This window comes from Tupaia chinensis, unplaced genomic scaffold (genome assembly GCF_000334495.1).
Source record: "Tupaia chinensis unplaced genomic scaffold, TupChi_1.0 Scaffold000070_1, whole genome shotgun sequence".
Classification (NCBI taxonomy): Eukaryota; Metazoa; Chordata; class Mammalia; order Scandentia; family Tupaiidae; genus Tupaia; species Tupaia belangeri.
Genome location: NW_006159530.1, coordinates 1,409,350 through 1,423,436, shown reverse-complemented (window position 1 = coordinate 1,423,436; position 14,087 = coordinate 1,409,350). Strand labels below are relative to the sequence as shown.

Genomic DNA, 14,087 nt, shown 5'->3' with positions numbered 1-14,087 from the left:
AGGGTGAAATACTCAGTTCACTCAGTATTGCTCCTCCTCAAAAATTAAAACACATTATTCATGACTATTAACATTTGTTAAATTAGAAAAAAGGGACAGATTTAATACAAAACCTAAACTAGTTCAATCAAAACTGTGTTCTCCAGAACACTATTACCCCATACATTCTCAACAGATCATTTGAATATAAAAAAGGGTTGGGACCAGCAGATGGCATAATGATTATGTCACTGGACTCCCACGTAGTAAACTGTGGTTCAAATCCCAGACACAGTGGCTTAAAACTCATGCTGGACACACGTGTGTGCATGCCCAAAAACCCAAAAAGAGAATGGAGGAGAAGGGATTGTGGCATGGCCATCCCCCCGGGGGGTGATTTCTCTCTTTGTCTCTCTGTCTCTGGTGAGCACACGTGCCCTATAGCAAAAACCTCTCCCTTCCTAAAAAAAAAAAAAAAAGCAAAACAAAAGAGACTTGACCGGGTGCTGGGTGGGGAAAAATGTTCCAGGAGACAGAATATTTTTGCATCAGTGTTAAACTCTGAGGGTGTGATAAAGGTATCATGGTTATAGGGGACAGTTTCACTCTTAGGAAAGTCATGCTGAAGTACTCGGGGTCCAAGTGTCGTAATATCTGCAACTTTTAAATGGTTCCGAAAAATATAGGTTTTTTTGATGCTATTTGTTCACTAACTAGCTTTATCTCTTGTTCCCTCCCTATTTGTGCATATCAAGAGGGGGAAAGTAAGAGATTAAAAACAAAAATGAAAAACGTTGATGATAGGTGAGAGGTGTATTGACATCAACTCGAACTATCCTTCCGACACTTTGTAGGTTAAACAGGACCCCAGATTTCTCTGAGAAAAAGCATGGAGCATATCCAAAACTTATTAAATCTGCTCTCAAAGCTTCCTATGTTCAGTAAGTGAATGTTTCAAAAATATACTTTGGGAAATGTTGAACTAAATACAAATAAGTGCAGCTCCAGGCCAGCAGGTGGCATGGAGGTTAAGGTAGCTGGATCCCATAGTGGCTGACTCTGCTGTTCAAATCCCAGGCCTGGCAGCTTGAAAAACATACTGAGTGAATGTACATGTGTGTGCTCAAAATCCCAAGAAGAAAATGGAGGATTAGGGATTGCAGCACGGTCATCCTCCCTGAGGTGTGATTTCTCACTTTCCCTCTCTCTCTCTCTGGTGGGCAGCCTAAAACAAAAGAAAGTACGTCTCTCATATCAACTTGTTCAATTACATTTAACTAAACTGACTTTCATTCTTACTTTAAAGATGAGCCTTTATACACTTCATCTTTTCTCTCAGAAAAATTAAAAAAAAAAAACAAGTTTTAATACTCAGTTAAATATATGAGGGGACTTCAAAGTGTTGATGGAAAAATGAAATTAAAGTACCTATGTATTTTGTTGCAAAAATTTTTTGAAATCTATGCAGTTTTGTCATAATATACATATTTCCACAAGCTTTTTGGTGAACTCCTTGTATGGTTTACCTTTTTTGAACAAAAATAAGCACACTGACATCTTAGGCTTCCAGAGGCTCTCTCCCAACTGCCAACCATACAGAACCGAGACACTGTGGGCCAAGCCATTTGGATGACCAAATCTAGGCGCTCACAGGAGAGACAGAGAGGGAAAGTGAGCCCCTTAATCACAACCCCACCGGCTGGCCTCTGATTCCTCTTTTCTTTAAAGTGTTGTTGTCTTAAAAAATATAAATGTGAGGCCAGCAGGTAGTGTAATGTTTGGGGTGCTGGACTCCCACGTGATTGACCATGGTTCAATCCCTGGACAGGGCAGCTTACATTCTCACTTTCCCTCTCTTTCCTTCTGTGTCTCTCACTGGTTAAATTAAAAATAAATAAATAAATAACAATGATGAATAAAATAATTATTTAAAAAATGTAAGTGTTCTAATTATGTATCAGTAATGTTTTGCTACTGGTCTGATGAATGTTTTTCATCAACGATATTGACACACCCTGCTTCTTTACAAATTAATGTCAATTCAACACCAGGCTAGTTCTGAGGTTCCTCGTGCCAGGGTGTTATAATTCTGGGAGACTTTTAACTTAATATTTAAATGTGTAGCCCTCAGTGACCCGCTTTCTTATATCTGAGCACACTTTTATTTCCTAAGTAAATGAAGTTTGTGAAACATATGTATTGGGTTGTGGGAAAAGTCATGATGCATTTTTGCATAGAAACACATAGAAAAATACTCCATGACTTTTCCGACCACCGAATATATAGATATTTTTGTAACATTGGGTCATTGGAAAAGTCACGTTGTAATTTTTCTGTTTCTATGCAAAAATGAGTCATGACTTTTGCGTCAATCCAATCTATATGTGCAGATGACTGTATACTGCATGCAAAAAGGACTTTTGGAAATGCTTTGGTCATTGTGTTGCAATTCCCTCCTGTTCCAATCTGTAAGTCAAGAATTCTTATTAAGAGTTGCAGAATAGGGGGCAGGCAGGTGGCATAGTGGTTAAGGTGCTGGACTTTCACATGGCTGACAGTGGTTCAAGTCCCAGACTTGAGAGATTGCTTTCTCACTTTCCCTCTGTCTCTCTCTGGTCAAATTAAAAAAATAGTAATAATAAATAAAATAAAATAAATAATTTGTTTTTAAAGTTATAGAATAGTGGAGACAAGTACAAGTCACAAAAAAAACCTTGTTTTTAAATTGGAAATTTGCTTCAGCAAGTTCAATATGCTCATGCTAGGAGGGAACTCATGGATTTCAGTTGTTCAGTGACAGGATTTTATGAAGCAGGAGGAAATGAAAAATTTGAATTCCTTAACTCCAAGATTATACAAACTTCCACAAAAAATTTAATGTATTTTCAAAATCCAAAGTATCTTTCTAAATTTCTTTGTATATTACTTGATTAATTGCCAATATTGTTATTAGTCATGCAATAATAGGCTGTTTTTCTTTTGAGATTTCTGCTATAGGATGCGTGTGCTCGCCAGAGACAGACAGAAAGACAGGAAGCAAGAAATCTCTACCACCACCACCCCCCCCACCCCAGGGGGGAATGACCACATCACAATCCCTTCTCCATTCTCCTCTTGGGATTTTGGGTATGCATGCACACAGGCCTAGTGTGAGTTTTAAGACACTGGGTCTGGGACTCAAACTGAGGTCGACTACGTGGGAGTCCAGTCAATTAACCATTACACCACTTGCTGGTCCCGACAGGCTACATTTTATAACGGTTTCCTGTTGTTCCACAGTTAATTCAAGCATAAACTACCTAAGTCATTCTTTGAGACACTGGGACATCTGTTTCCAACTGTTGTTAGATTCTACATATTCGTCTTCTCCTTTTTTAAAACTTGCCAGAGGATGTGTGTTCTTGCTGGAGAGACAGAGCGAGAAAGTGAAAAAGCAGCCTTGGTGAGGAATGGTCACACAGCACTCCCTTCTGCTCCATCTCGCCCTCCTTTCAGGATTTTGTGCGTGTACATATGCATCTTCTCCAAGTCGGGACTCGAACTGTACAGCCAGCCATGTGGGATCCAGCCACTTGAACCAGCATGTGACGAGCCAGCCCTATACACTCATTTTCAACTCTACAAACATCTCCTGAGCAATTACTAGGTGCTAGGAAAACAGATCTAATATGTCCTTAAGGAGTGCATTTGAGGTCAAATAAAACGGTAGCTCCAGTCATACATGAAACGCATATTATAACACTAAGTGTAGAGTTGGTACAGGACACTAATATATTTTTTTTTGAGGGGGTTATATAGGAAAGATAAATAGAGGTGACAAATACCCTGTTTAAAAAGGAACAGAATACGGGGCCAGCAGGTGGCATGGTGGTTAAGGCAGCTGGATCCCGCATGGCCAACTCCACAGTTCAAGTCTTGGACCCAGTGGCTTCGAAAACACGCTGGGCACATGTGCTAGTGTACCCCAAATCCCAAGAGGAGACAAGAGAACTGGCGTGGTCATCCCACCGAGAGGTCACTTCTCACTTTTCCTGTCTCTGTCTTTCTCTCTCTGGCAAGCACATACACTCTAGGACAAAGAAAAAAAATCTAAAAAAAGATAAATAGGACTTTATCACAGAGATAAGGTGGGGGGGATTGAATGGCTTTTTGATAAGAGGCTCAGATCCAGGAGAAAGGGTGGAATTTGCAAAAGTACAGGTAGCTTAGTAGAGCTGAAGCATCCAGTGCCAACAGGGAAAGACATGAGAGGAGGCAACACGGACAGGCAGAGCCACACCACGAAGTCTTGATGTCAGTTTAAGGGGACTAGATATTATCTGGAAGGAAAATGGGCAGAAGAAATAAGCAGGGAGCAGCATGATCGAGCATATTTTAAAGCATGGAACCGTTGGCAGTGTGAAGAGGAGACTCGACAGCATAGACTGGAGACGCAGACATCCCAGAAGAAGCTCCAGTAAGAGAGCTCAGGGACTAAGCTGGGCAGTATCAGAGGAAGCGAACAGGCGAGATGGATCGGAGAGAAACTACGGGTGGATTAGAAGGCAAGCTAGCACACTGGTGAGAAAATCGCCGAATTAAACTTCTGTTTTCTGTCTTAGGATGTACTTCCTAAAGGCATCTCTTGAATTTCACATCCAGAGAAGTCATGAATTTCCTAATTAACCATGCCAATGCCACTTCTAGACAGATCAGTATATCAATGTTACCTCTAAGTTTTATAAAATATTGGGCAAGTTTATATAATCTGCTTGGGCCTTGGGTTCTGTATGCAAAAAGGGAATACTAGACACGATAAACTGTCTAAAATGGTGCCTCTCACCTCACTGATGCTCCATAATTGGTTTTTTTTTTTTTGAGAGGTTTTTGTTATAGGGCGCACGCATTTGCCAGAAAGACAGAGAGAGACAGAGAGATAGAATGAGAGAAATTGCCCCCTGGAGGGATGGTCACTCTGCAATCCCTTCTCCTCCATCCACCTCTCGGGATCTTGGGCACGCATGCACACGCACCCGGCATTGAGTTTAAGCCACCGGGTCCAGGACTTGAACCGCGGTTGACTACATGGGAGTTCAGCGACATAGCCATTATGCTAACTGCTGGTCTCATGGTTGGTTTTTATTACAATTGTACCTCCTATCTTTTAGTCTTCTCAACATAAAGATACAATTATTTGGTCATCGGAAAAGTCATAACATATTTTTTTATGTTTTTCCATGCAAAAATGCATCATGACTTTTTCAATGACCCAATATTAAGAAAACTAAGTCACTTGATTAAAACTATCCAACTTAACTGAAGAGTTGAGATTAGAATACAAACCTCCTTACTCTAAATTCTTGTTCTTTTCATTAGAACAGGCTGACTCTACAATATTAAGTGCATTTTTCCAAAATAACCACATTTCTGATTGTCCATTTGATGTACTACTCCCCAAAATGCAAAATTATGTTCTTTAGAAATGGGTAACTGAAGCTAGATAGAAAATTTCTCAATTGTAGCTTTTAGTAAAAATTAAATCAAGGTAATTGTCTGTTATCTTAACTTGAATATTTATACTAAGTACGGAAACAGTGGCAATAAAAAAGCAATTACTTTATTTTTAAACTTTATTTTATCACTCTTATCAAACACACATCGGAAAGCATATCAACAGTGCATCATATAGTAAGTCAGTTTACAACAAAACCAAAGAAGGCAATTGTGTTTACAGAAAGTTTTCAGCAAAAAAATTACGCAATCCAGTTGATTGAAATGCAGTGTCCAAACTTTTTAGTTATATAGGAAAGTTGAAAATAATAGTCCCCTGCTACTCGGCGAGGAAAAACAAGTTTAAAAGAATTGAATGGAAGTCAGAAATTTAGGGATCTGAGAAAAGAACTTTTCCATACTGACACGTATCTACATTTATAGTCCCACTTGGTTATTTTAAAAGTAATAAGCCTCACAAACAATAAGACTTCACAAAGAACAGAGAACCATAGTGCCAAGAAATGCCAAGACCAATACGCTATAGAAACGACTGGTAGAAATGTTACAGACGACTATTTGCTAGGTACTGTAATATTCTCGTAGTTGTGAGGTGAAGGTAAACCAACAGGAGACAATACTCCTTAGAACTGGCTTTGGTTTAAGTGATCTTTCACATTTTCTTCTAATCATACCTTCTTATCCAAAACACAGCAATTATGTGTCACTGAGGAAAAACAGTAGTACAGTAGCCCCCCCTTATCTGCAAGTTTGCTTTCCATTACCCCTGGTCACACACGGTCCCAACACAAGTGAGTACAGTACAATGTTTAGAGAGACAGCATTCACATAACCTTTATTACTGCACACTGTCACCACTGTCCTAGTTTTAGTTGTTGTTGTTCATCTCTTACTGTGTCTAATTTATGCATTAAACTTCATAACAAATATATACGTAGAATTGAGAAAACATAGAGTAGAGTAGATGTCAGGTCTGGTACTATTCCTGGTCTGAGGGATCCACCGGGGATTGGAACATGTGGAGACTACTGGGGTAGGATTTAATATTCACGACCAACCACTCCAGGTGCTGACACAGGAGGCGATCAACTGTTAAAGTTCATGATCATAACTGGATTGGTGACAATTGTCAAAAGATAGTGGATATGGAGCCCTTTTATTGGGAGGAAAATCCCTTCTACCCTAGATCTGACAGTTAAGAGGATATATAAAGGAATGTTAAATCATTACTGAAAAAAAAAAGGACTAAGAATGAAAGTGTAAATCCTGTTGCAAAGACCTAACAGCTTTATACTCTGCAAAGTAAATATGCTACAGAGGTGCAGCTTAACTTTTAATTACAATAAATAAACACTACCTAGTTCGATAAGGTGCTGTAACACTGCAGCTAGTGCATACGAACGCCACCCACTGTGCCCAGTGTGCATAGGAAAACAGGAGATGGCTAACCCCAGTGTCTGTGATCCTCGGTTTGCATGCGTGGTGATGGACACCATATACACCTAAGTATTTCTTTTTAAAAAGCAGGCCAAACTGAACATGGATATTGAATCTGGCTTCATGAACTCTTTCTGGGGAAACAATCAATAATAAGGAATGTGGAGGAAAGGCCATGTTTCTACACTACAGGTGCCAAACCTAAATTTTAAAAAATAAATATCATTTTCAGGCCATTACCTACATGGAAGATATACTAAGACCAGTAAGGGAGCTATTTTGTTTCCCCTCTCCTCTCTATTTTTATTATTTACCTTTCTCCTCATTACTATTAAAATTCTGCAGTCTTGTAACAACCCATGCTAGAAAAATAATACCACCATAGAGTTCAAGCAACTGAAGAGGTTTTGAGTCCACGTATGCATGATTTCCGCTAACTCAACTACACTTGCTTCTACACGCACTGTCCTCCTCTCACAGCATCGCTCAGGGGAGGTAACCTGGGAGGAAGGCAATTGCAGCAGGGGGTGAAAAGTGCCTACAAGTAATTCTCTTGATGACAGTCCAGAGCTTATGATAGCAAGTAACTTGGCTTTTCACATAGGGTTTCTTAAAAAGAAGCAAAAAGGAACAATTCCAGTTCTTTTCTTTCCAGAATGTTACTTATTTTCATTATAAGAAGTAGTATAACAAAATAAGTTCTCTCATGCACAAGGATGGTCACAAAAGGCCCAAAAGATAGGATGCTTCTCTTTGCCTTCAAATTAAAATATAAGAACCTAGGTGTTAAAACATACATGGCCTTCAAAAAAGCCATCAGGTTTTTGTTCGTTTGTTTGTTTGGTTTGGTTTTTGAGGTTACTGTGATAATTACCCAATTTAATGGGAAATGAGACTCAGATAAGAATTTATTCACAAAGTCCAGCATATATGCCACAAACACAACTGCCATGATTAGGGGAACTCTGAAAAGCACGAAGAAAGCAAATGTAAAACCGATCTTTATAAGTAGTCCAAGCAACACCAAAAGTTCTGAGCGGCTGGGAAATGAATAAGAACTTTCTGTCAGAAGGACAAAGTGCGTGTAAGCTGTCTCACATCCTGAAGATCACCTTCCTAACCACCTATAAAATATACAGTTTGCCCTCTGATCTTTAGATATTTCTTTCACAGCCCATCCTCCTATAAAATCACAGCAAAAATAGTTACAATTGTTTACCTTCTTCTTCAGTACCCATAGTACTTGTCAAGTATATGTTATCAGGTGAATCTACTAATCATCCATCATACAATTTGAAAAATTGTGAAAAACATTTGGGGGCAGTGGCTAGGAGTACATGATGTATCCTGTGGTACCGGGGAAAGAAGCAGACCTGAAATAAACACAGAACAAATCTTTAAAATGCTGGGTACTCCAAAAACTCCATATAATGGAGACCTGACATTTTTATATGCACTGATAAAGCTAATACTACTAACTTGAAAGATTTCCATCTCAAAATAAAGGTGACTTACTGAGCACCTTAAGAAGAAATGGAAATTCTTTCAATCAAATTGTGACCACAGGCAGGTCTCTATGTGACCACACTAGATGAGAAATAAATTATATGAGAGAGCTACGGTGATAAAACTTAAAGAAGGAACCTGGTATTAACATAAAACTAGACCCAAGGAAGAATTAGAATCAGCCTGATAACTCTGGCTTTTCCATCTTACGTGATATTGAAACAAAATCAAGTATGACTAGTTTTACACATACCAAAAGTAAGGTAAGTGAAGGAAATGGAATTTTTAATACTATGTGATTCAATCCAACCATTATTCCAGGAAAAGGCAGAGGTGCAATGAATTGTCATCATCTGGGAAGCTTTCGCCCAAATGAGTTTTAATATTTTCCAGGAAACACAAGGCACTTGCTTAAATCTTTAACTATCTACACATCCACCAGACCAAAAGTCACGGTGTGATTCCATCTGTCCGCTAATCTGAATCGAGCCCCCTAGCGCGTACCCTTGCATAAGAATCCAGAGGAGACACAGTTACTGAGAGTCCCCTACTCCCTCACTCAGTAACGATGCTGTTGTGATTACTGTCACTTAGATAGTGCTGATTTTCACGAGTTACAAAAATACAATGAGATGATGCCAAGTGTAACTGATCTGTAGATCAGAAGTAGTATCTGTAAGATTAGGCAGTTTCATAAAGCCTGAAAGACCGACTCAAGACAATGACGTCAGATGACCTGCTTTTTCATGAATGCATGCAAACGAGCCCAGAAACAGCAACTGAGGAGTGCTGTGACTTGTCTTTAATTTATTCCAGAGAAGATGCACTCGCCAGGTGGCAGCCCCCTGTAGTGGGACAGCAACAACCCTACGCCCGTTTCTCTTCAACGTCTCCCACAGGCAGCACTGCATTCCTTATCACTGATTTGCTCAAGATTAAAACAGAAGCACAAGTAACACGAATCTAAAAGGCAAGGTAATTCTGATTTTTTTTTTTTAAAAAAGGTTCATTTAACATGTTTCAGCACTCTTTAGCAGCTGGAATACCAAAAAGAAGGCAACACTTTTCTCAATGAAAACAAAGACAAGAATGAGTACAACAATATCCATGGTTTTTGTTCTAAAAGTGGCCATCGTTTGGGCTCATGGCAGAGGGAACAGAGTTGCCATACTGATGGCCACAAAACAAGGAAGACATTCAGTGGAAATAACTGCAGACCTCTTATTACAAGAGAACAATTTGTAAAAATTCCTTTAAAACAAAGCCAATAATTACGTTTAGCTAGTGCTGTCTTTTACTGAGTGTCCAACTCTACTAGTACTTCCTCGAGACAGCAGTATACTTGATGGTGGCTGGCTGGCCATCTCCTCCAAATTACGCTTCCAGAGAACCAAAGACTCCTCTAGAATATTCACTTTTCTGGGGCAAAACATGCCACGGAAGTACCACAGAACAATACACAAGTTGGGAAAGTGACAGGGAAGGATAGGTATTCATTTAGGGGAAAAAAAACTACCTGAGATAAAATTTGCCCCAAAGGGTAGGGGTTAAGCGACTTGAACCCTCACCTCTTTACACTGCCTCTCAAAAAGGAAGTTTCTAGGTTTTCAGTGACTCCAAGGAATCAAAATTGCTGTGAATGTATTTCATCCTAAATGAATAATGAAAACTGCATCTTCTGATAATATTTGGCTCAGGTTTAAGAAAGACAGTAAGTTCTGATAATATCAGAAGGAAGGAGGGAGACTCTGCAAATGTCTTTGGTAGAATGGGCTAAGAGCTATAAAATATAATTTAAATCATAAAAGGCATCTTTCTTTCACTCTGTGGCTTTCAATATAAAATATTCACTTCAATGCATGGTTACTTAGGCTCATCAGCTATTCCCTGACAATCTAGCTGGCATCTCCTATAATGAAACTCGACAGTGTTAAACACATACATGGTATGACCACATCCACATAAGATGTGATCCAAGAGCCTCGAGATGTTAGCAGCACCGTCTGCTGAGAAGCCCGCCTGCAGCTCATGTTCAAGGGGTTTTCTTTGGAGGAAAGGGTGGAGGAAGAGAGAGAAAGGTACATGTGCCAACCTAGAACTCTCACCTAAAACAGAACTCGTTGGTATTCTCACATTCATCGGAATGTATGTAAGATATGCTGTTTTTAATCACCGTGGAAGCTGCTACTCATATGTTTAGGAAAGCTTAAGTCTTCTCAAAACGGATCTTACTTTCTGGAACTGTGACCTGAAAACCAACCAACTAACCAATTTCTGAAAGGGCCATGGTAAAAAAACAGCAGCTCTTCCTTTTCAGGGCATGTGTTGAAGGCCATCCTGCAAGACCCTTGGGGAATGCATGAACCAGGCTCCTGGTATCAAATTTGGCTTCATAATAAATATTAAAGGGAGGGAGTCTCGAATACTTTGACAACTGTATAATACAATGTCAGATTGTGATTGATGAACAAGGTAAGTGATTCATCCTCTAACACGGGATCTCAGTAACCCACGTGATGCACACACGACACACGATAGGAAGAGGCTTCCAGCAGGGAAAGATACAAGATTTTTTCCTTAGGAAAAAAAATTAATAAATAAAATTTCATTCAGGTAAGGAAACCGAAGAAAATTCATAACCTGTATACAACTTTTCCTTTTTTGTACAGTCAGTGCTTTGTAAAAGGTTTCCTAATTTGTATACCTTTAAAGACATAAAATATTACGTGAGAAAACTTCCTAAATATAATTCTTAAAACCATGTAAGCAACCTGTGTCCATGAACTCTGGCACCCTGGCATCCCTCTACTCAGGGACACACTAGATTACTGGGAACTCTTTTGAGAACTGAGTTTTTCTTCCTTTCTACTTCCACCTCTACCTATAATATCTATCTATCTCCACACCTTTGTCAACTTCCTTGCAGTTGAATGCCAGACCACCTGCAATGCTGTGCCTCTAGTTTCTCTTCAGCCAAGGACAGAGGCAGAGAACAGGGAAAGGGCAGGAAGAGGGAGATAAGAGACAGAAAGAAGAAAAACAGAATTCCTGATTATCGACTCTGCCCATTTTTTTCTTTTCCCTTCACTGTGCATCTAATTCTTTCTTTTTGACCCACTGCAATTTTCCATGATGGCAGGTAGAACTACATCTCGAAAAATCTTAGAATTATCATGAGATTTTGTACAAAAAAGATGAGCCGATACAGGGTCTAATGTAGACTAAGGGTGGTGATTTACGTGGAGCAAAACTTTCTCTTTGTTCCAAGCACTTGAAGAGCTTCAACGTAACCCCCCATCTAGACTCCAGTTTGTTGAGCCTCTCAGGAAGAAACTGTTCTGTCCTTTCCGTTCTGTTAGACAGACCAGCTCTCAAAACTGATGTCCTTCACTATCACAGATGGGAAACAGGCAGGGAAGAGATGTGTGTAGCTGCGTGTCAGCTCCCTAGATTCGTACTATCAAGTACACGGACTTAAATTTTCTCCAGTCTTTCACACCTGCACACTCACTCCAGCACACATACTAGACATAAAAACTGTGCAAGATCAAGCATCAGCTTTCTATTTGAAAAGCCGTAATAGTAACAATAATAAAATGTAGATAGGCTCACTGCAGTTTCTTTAAAGGAATATTCAGTACTACAGTACTTCTTAAAAAGAATTCACAACTCAGTGTCAAGAACACAGTAGGCGACCGCAGCTTGATGACCACGTAACATCACTGAGGGCTTCCAGCGCCAGCTATGGACACCGACAGTCAGGAGGAGCCGCCGACGACACAGAGGAACAATCAGTAGGCAACGTGCCCAACCCTAACGGACTTGTTAACAAGACTCACCACCACACACTACTGACCCTTGCCTCGCGACCACATGAAATAGTTACTATCTGTTTAGGGTACATACTAAAGAGCAGCACCTGCCCTACTGCACAAGGAAAGGTGGCCACAGGGAGGCTCCACACCCCCCGGGCACTGAGAGGTCTTGTTCTGCTCAGTGCTACACGTCTGCGGTGCCGTCACTGCTGGGGCAACGGCTGCGCACGGGGAGGACTAAATAAATGTACAAAGCACATCCTCAAACTGGCAAGGTGCTACTTCTGCGTTCAGATGTGGAGTAGGATAACCCAGGTAATGGAAGAGGAGAAACAAGAAACAGTCCTTAGGTTGCTGATTAAAGCAAGGTTTGGTACAGATATCCCCTCTTGTAGGCACTCAGCGGGTAGAATGTAGCCACGACAAACTTCCCGTCGAACATCCTTCCTGTCAGTAACTTCTGAGCAGCTTTGGAATCGCCAGCGTTCGCATACTCGACAAAGACCTGAAAGAGGACAGAGAAAACACGTAATTTCATCTCCACCAAGCCTGCCTTAGATCAAGCTTTACCAACCTTAATGTATATGTATCACTTAAGAACCTTGCTAGAATGTGGATTTTGCCTCCTGAGTTCCAAAGTGCCTGCCCTGAGTTTCCGTATGCCTAGGCAAACTCTCAGGTGATGTCAACGCTGTTGGACCATACTTTAAAGCAGCAAGGTTCAATACTTCCCCAGGATTCAGTTCCGTCATGAAAGCGCCATCAAAGACAAGCCATCAAAGGCACGTAGTCGCTGGGTGACAAGCAGCACTAGACACCTCTGAATGCGGGGCTGAGCAGCCCAGAGAGGCTGCATCGCAGCAGTGCCTCAAGTAATCTGCCCCTTACACGTGGAAGGAGGGAAAATATTGGCCAAAAACTGCTAGAAATTATACCTATTGATATCAGAAGATCTCTTACATACAAGTTAGAAATCATGAGTAAAGGACTAAATTTAAAACCAGGTAATTTCCTCTTCCAGAGAACCTGAATGCCTACGTGAGGTAGGGAGAGGCTATACCAATAATTTATACATTTTTTTTGTTGATCTAAAGCAAAAGTTACAGTGAGTCAAAATGGTTCGAAATACTTGTTAACCACGTAAGTTGGTGAATAAGACCAAAGACTGCCTCCCTCTCCTTAGAGGCCTCATTCATCATGGCGACAGTCTTCGCACTGGAGTTGGAACACTCACTCCAGGACACTCTGGTATTTTCAAAGAAGATGTGGACATAGACCATCTTAAGGACATCAAGTTCCAGATCCTTAACTTCCATTTTCAATTTTTCTAAAAGTCAGACTACTTACAAGTTCAGGCAGGTTATCCTTTTTCATTTCCCCTTTCAGAGGAGCCCTTCTGGCATTTGACAAAAACTTCCAGGGCCCGAAAAGAAGTGGCAATTCCTCAGAGTGTGCCTTTTTTTTTTTTTTTTTTTTTTTAAATAGGATCTTCCTTTGCTGATAAGCAAAGCCTCAGGTCCTGCTTATGACTGGCTCCTCCCTGTCTTATGCAAACATTTCTGTTAAAGTCGATGTATGACATTAGAATTAGGGTATTTTGGCCTATGACAAGAGTTTCTGAATTCTTATTACTTTAAAATGGTCAGGTGGCCATTTTCAAGCCAAGCACTGTTTTAGAAGACAACAGAGAGATCATCCAATGCTAAAAACCCTTTTTCACATATTTAAAGACAACTAATTCTTGCCAGCTATTCCTATAACTCATCCCTAAAATGTTCCATTAACTGGAATTAAAGGCACTTTCACATGGTCAAATCAGTATAGTAACTCAGGCTTTTTTTTTTTTTTTAAATAGAGAGA

The 14,087-nt window shown here is 40.1% G+C and overlaps 1 protein-coding gene across 1 annotated transcript in view; it reads right to left on the bottom strand.

Annotated features, from left to right (window-relative positions):
* Positions 1–5,570: 5,570 nt before the first annotated feature.
* The window catches only part of UHMK1 (U2AF homology motif kinase 1), a gene marked incomplete at its 5' end in the record, with an annotated part of 31,406 nt that continues 22,889 nt past the window's right edge, over positions 5,571–14,087 (bottom strand). The window contains 1 exon segment of the mRNA XM_006142265.3: positions 5,571–12,732. Coding sequence (XP_006142327.2) covers positions 12,586–12,732 — 147 coding nt within the window.